Source organism: Belonocnema kinseyi, chromosome 5 (assembly GCF_010883055.1).
Source record: "Belonocnema kinseyi isolate 2016_QV_RU_SX_M_011 chromosome 5, B_treatae_v1, whole genome shotgun sequence".
NCBI classification, from domain to species: Eukaryota; Metazoa; Arthropoda; class Insecta; order Hymenoptera; family Cynipidae; genus Belonocnema; species Belonocnema kinseyi.
Window position 1 is genome coordinate 73,963,841 of NC_046661.1, and position 6,209 is coordinate 73,970,049.

Here is a 6,209-nt window from a genome sequence, read left to right on the forward strand (position 1 = left end):
GATTTAACTTTTCAATTTTTGGTTAAAAATTTATTTTTTTTATTTGAAAATTCATGTATTTAGTCAAAAATTCGTTGCTTTTTTGTTAGAAGCTTAATATTTTGGTGGAAAATTAAATTATTCATCTTTTTTTCAAATTAAAATTTAACCTTAAATTTTTTATTGAAAATCTATCTTCGTGGGATAAAAATTCGTATTTTTGGTAGAAATTAATCTTCTTGGTTTGAAAATTCATCCTTTGCTTGAAAATTCAACTATCCCAGTTAAAGATTCATCATTTTAGTTGAAAAATATTGTTGCTTTTCTTATTCGAAATTGAAGATCATGTGAGTGTAACCTCAACAATTTTTTAACATTTTTTTGTTTTGTTTTCAACAAAATATTGTTGAGATTATATCTACATGGTAATTAAACTATTCATCTTTTTTTTCAAATGATAATTTAACTTTTCAATTTTTTATTGAAAATCTATGTATCTCAGATACAAATTTGGCTTTTTTGTACAAATTAATCATCTGAGTTGAAAATTCTTTCTTTTTGTTGAAAATCCCACTATTGCACTTAAAGATTCTTCATTTTATTTAAAAATTGACCTTTTTTATTTAAAATTCTACTATTTCATTTGAAGATTCATCATTGTAGTTGAAAATGAATTTTTTAACTGAAAATTTAACTATTTCTTTTTTGGTTGAGAATTAATTTTTTCAGTTAAAAAAATCAACTATTTGTTTGAGAGTTTGTCTTTTTAGTGGAAAAATCAGATAAATAAGTCTTCCTGTGTCAAAAATTCATATTTTTGGTTGAAAATTCAAGTGTTTCAGTTAAATATTCACCTTTTAGTTTAAAATTCATCATTTTGGTTGCAAAGAAAACTACTTGGTTGAATGTTGAACTCTTTTGTTAAAAACGCATTTTTAGGTTTAAAATTAATTTATTCCAGTTGAAGATTTATAATTTTAGTTGAAAATTCATTTTTTTAACTGACAATTTAACTTTTTAATATTTTTGTTAAAAAATTATCTTCTTTATTTGGCAATTCATGTATTTGGTTGAAAATTCTTCACTTTTTTTGTTAGAAAATTAATCTTTTGGTGGAAAATTAAACTATTCATCTTTTTTTTCAAATTAAAATTTTACCTTAATTTTTTGGTTTAAAATTCAAGTATTCTACTTAAATATTTATTATTTTAGTTTAAAATTGACCCTTTTTGTTTAAAATTCAACAATTTCAGTCGAAGATTCATCATTTTGTTGAAAAATTAATTTTTTTAACTGAAAATTTAACTATTCCTTTTTGGTTAAGAAGTGTGTTTTCCAGTTCAAAATACAACTATTTGGTTGAAAATTGAGATTTAAAATTTTTAAATGTATGTGTTTTGTTGAAAAATTCGCCTTTTTGGTAGAAAATTAATCTACTTGTTTAGAAATTAGTTTTCTTGTTTCAAAATTCATATTTTTTGGTTGAAAATTAATTTATTCCAGTTGAAGATTCATAATTTTAGTTGAACATTAATTTTTTTAACTGACAATTTAACTTTTCAATTTTTGGTTTAAAATTTATTATTTTATTTGAAAATGCATGTATTTGGTTGAAAATTTTTTGCTTCTTTTGGTAGAAATTTAACCTTTTGGTGGTAAATTAAACTATTCATCTTTTTTTTAAATTAAAATTTACCCTTAAATTTTTTGGTTGAAAATTCAAGTCTTTTACTTCAAGATTTATTATTCATTTTAAAATTTACCCTTTTTGTTTAAAATTCAACTATTTCAGTTAAAGATTTACCATTTGGTTGAAAATTAATTTTTTAATTAAAAATTTAACGATTCCTTTTTGGTTAAGAGGTGTCTTTTCCAGTTAAAAATGCGACTATTTGGTTGAAAATTGATATTTTTAGTTTTAAAATGTATGTGTTTTATTGAAAAATCGTCTTTTTTGTTAGAAAACTAATCTACTGGTTTAAAAATTGGTTTTCTTGTTTCAAAAATTCATCTTTTTGGTTGCAAATAAAACTACTTGGATGAATGTTGAACTCTTTTGTTAAAAATGCATCATTTTGGTTTAAAATTATCTATTTCAGTTGAAGATTCGGAATTTTAATTGAAAATTAATTTTTTTAACTGACGATTTAACTCTTCAATTTTTGGTTAAAAATTTATCTTTTTTATTTGAAAATTTGTGTATTTAGTCAAAAATTCGTTGCTTTTTTGTTAAAAACTTAATCTTTTGGTGGAAAATTAAATTATTTATCTTTTTTTTCAAATTAAAATTTAACCTTAAATTTTTTGTTGAAAATCTATCTTCGTTAAATAAAAATTCGTATTTTTGGTAGAAATTGTTCTTCTTGGTTTGAAAATCCATCTTCTTAGTTGAAAATTCAACTATTCCACTTAAAGATTTATTATTTTAGTTTAAAATTTACCCTTTTTGTTTAAAATTCAACTATTCGCGTTAAAGATTCATAATTTTAGTTGAAATTTTTTTTTGTTTTGACAGAAAATTTAACGTTTTGATTTTTGGTTGAAAATTTATCCTTACTTGAAAATTCATATATTTTGTTGAAAATTTATTATTGTTTTTTTGACAAATTTAATCTTTTTGATGGAAAATTAAACTATTCATAATTTTTTTCTACTTAAAATTTAACTCTTAAATTTTTTGTTGAAAATCTATTTTTTTTAGATAAAAGTTCATCCTTTTAGTAGAAATTAATCTTCTTGGTTGAATAAGAATCTTTTTGGTTGAAAATTAAACTATTTCAGTTGAAGATTTACCATTTTGGTTGATATATTTTTTTTTCAACTAAAAATTTAACTACTCCTTTTTTGGTTGAAAATTAATCTCTTCAGTTAAAATTCAACTATTTGGTTGAAAATTATGTATTTTGTAGTGAAAAATTCGTGTATTTTATTGAAAAACTCATCTTTATTGGTAGATAATTAATCTTCTTTTTTAAGAATTAGTCTTCTTGTTTCAAAAATTCATATTTTTGGTTAAAAATCAAGTGTTCCACATCAAAATTTATAATGCTTGTTTGAAATTCACATTTTTGTTTGGAAATAAAACTACTTGGTTGAATGCTGAACACATTTTGTTGAAAATTCAACTTTTTCATTTAAAATTCATCTATTCCAGTTAATGATTCATAATTTTAGTTGAAATGCATCACTTTAATTTTGCAAATTTGCATGTTTTTTGTGTGTAGAAAATTTTTCTTTTTTCACGGAAAATTAAACTTCCATTTTTGGCTTAAAACTTATCTTTTATATTACAAAATGCAGTTGTATTTGATTGAAAAATAATTTTGTTTTAACTGCAAATTTAACTATTTGCTTGAAAATTCATGTATTTTATTAAAAAATCTTCTTTTTGGTGCAATTTTTTCGCTACAAAGTTATGAATTTGAAGTGGATTAAATAAAATTAAATATAGTTCTCACATAATTCTTACCTTAATATGCACTGCATTTTAAGTATAAGAAAATGAAATAAAAAATGGTTTGGATTATTATTAAAACTTATAGACTACTTTGACAAATTCAAGAAATTAATAATTATGTTTGAAGTATTATTTGATTATTATTATTTAGATATTTAATTAATTGAATTTAATTGAAAACACTCTGACATTTTTTTTGTACCGGATTCAATTTTCATTGAAATATTAGAAAAAAATGGATTATAAACAAATTTTTTTGTTTTATCTTTTTTTTTTTTTATCACAAAAGAAATTGTTGCTAAATTTGACCATTTTTTCTCAGACTTTTAGGGTAGCAGTTGGAATTAGAAATGCGACTTTGAGGCACAGGATGTGCACCTCTCAAACTTCCTGGTTTACACAATTGACTGATTGTTTAGACGTCAGTGATCATCCGATTGCTGGATATTCACCACCAGGAGTTCTTACGGAATTGCATCTTCATCTCTGGGATTGTGCAATAGACTATAGGTATGACTTAGATTTATTAATCTAAATTTTCGATCTCATTTTGAGACTTTCAGGGTTACTACAAGACCTGAAAAAGTAATAGAATTTTTAAAAAATGACTGGATTTTTTTGGCACCTATTTCAAATTCTGAATAATCTATTTTCAATTATATAATTCTAGAATTATAAAAAAATTATGATAATGAACATTTTTAACAATTCAATAATGCGAACTGAATTAATAGAACCGAATTAACCTGATAATAAAATCTATTTTTTGGTTGTAAGTTAATTTTTTTTGTTAAAAAGTATACTAATATATTTTTGGCTCAGAATTCCACTGTTTTGGACAAAAATTCTACTATTTTGTTAAAAATTTAATTGTTTAAAAGTCATCTGATTTTATTGAAGATTTAAAATTTGTATTGAACATTCGCCTTTTTTTGATAATAAATTCGTCCTTTTGGATCGAAAATTCATATTTTTATTAGAAAAGTAATATTTTCTTATTTATTGGTTGAAAATGATCTAATTTGTTGAAAATTCTGTTGACTTCTGAAAAATGTGTCCTTTTGACTTGAAAATTCAACTATTTTGTTGCTAATTTAATTATTTGATTTAAAATTGGACCATTTTTTTCTAAAACTTATCTATTTTGGTAGAAAGGTCAACTTTATTTATTAAAAATTAAGTTTTTTGTTAAAAGTTAAACTTTTCTCGTTGAAAACTCAACTATCTTCTGGAAAAATCGTCTTTTTGGTTATAAATTCTAATATTTTGTTAAAATTTTATTTATTTTTTAAAAAACTAAAATATTTTGTTAAAAAGTCGTATATTTTGTTTGAGAAGTTCACTTTTTTTTTAAGATTCTTCTTTTCGGGGTAGTAAATTCAACCTTCAGAATAAAAAGTGTGTTTTTTATTTATTGTTTGAAAATGATCTTATTTGTTAAAAATGCTATTGTCTTCTAAAAACGGTGTATTTTTAATTTAAAAAATCAACTATGTTGTTAACAATTCAACTCTTTTTTGCAAATTTAATTATTTTGTTCAAAATTGAATCATTTTTTTTCTAAACCTCATCTACTTTTGTTATAAATTAAACTGATTTGTTGAATATTAGATTTTTTATATAAAAGTTTAATCTTTTTTGGTAGAAAGATCAACTTTATTGATTAAAAATAAACTTTTTTTGATTAAAAGTTAAACTTTTTGGTTTGAAAACTCAAATATTTTCTACAAAAAAATAATATTTTTGCTCATAAATTCTACTATTTAGTTGAAATTTTATTTATTTTGTAAAAAATACTAGTGTTTTTTAGAAAGTTATATATTTTGTTCGAAGAGTTTACTGTTTTGTTGAAGATTCTTCTTTTCTGGGAAGCAAATTCCTCCTTTCGAATTAAAAATTCATCTGTTTTGTAAGAAATTAATCTTTTTTTTTCATTAAAAATTCATCGTTTTTGATGGTCTGTGATCTAATCTGTTTAAAATTCCGTTCTTTTGTTGAAAATTTAATTACTTTGTTTATAATTAAACTATTTTGCTGATAATATTTTTTTCAGTTTTTAATTTTAGTTGAACATCCATTTTTGGTTGAAAATGCATCTTTTTCTTTTAAAATGCAACTGTTTCGTTAAAAATTCATCTATCTTTTTAAAAAAGAAATATTTTTACTGGAAATGTTAGAAATTTCATCTGCTTTATATTGAATTTAATATTATATTCATATTAATTTTGCTTGAAAGAATTCTGAATTCTTCTTTTGGTTCTAATTTTAATTCTAATTTTGCTTGGAAGAATTCTGAATTCTCTTTTGGTAATTAGTCGCCTTTTTGGTTAGAATTTTGTAATTAACACTTAAGTTCTTCTAAATTTACTCAATTCTACTTAAGTCAGTGGATTTTTTTAATTTTCAAACGTTTTTATTTAATTGACCATGAAATATTTTAGCCTCGCCTTGAATTCTTAGACATTTCATCAGTCTTTTAAATTCCCTTGAATGTTTCTGAGTTCATTTCAAATTTTCTAAATTCAATGAAGTTTTTTCATATTTTTAAATTGTTTTCAATTGACATTGAATTTTTATAACCATCATCTAATTTGTCTCGTTTACCTTAAAATTCTCTAAAATCATTCAAATTTGACTGAATTGACTCAATTTGTTTTTAATTGAAATATAATGTTCGAGGGGCTATTCACTCTGTGCTAGTGGGTACCAGTGATTTCAGATTTCAAATTGATTTCAAATGATTTCATGCACTGATTCGAGTGCTGAATGGGGA

General features: G+C 22.3%; 1 protein-coding gene across 1 annotated transcript in view; it reads left to right on the forward strand.

The window, feature by feature from the left end:
• The window catches only part of LOC117172460 (autophagy-related protein 2 homolog A), a 105,394-nt gene that overhangs the window by 47,924 nt on the left and 51,261 nt on the right, over window positions 1–6,209 (forward strand). Inside the window, exon 10 of the mRNA XM_033360415.1 lies at window positions 3,759–3,946. Coding sequence (XP_033216306.1) covers window positions 3,759–3,946 — 188 coding nt within the window. The remainder of the gene's footprint in view (window positions 1–3,758; window positions 3,947–6,209) is intronic.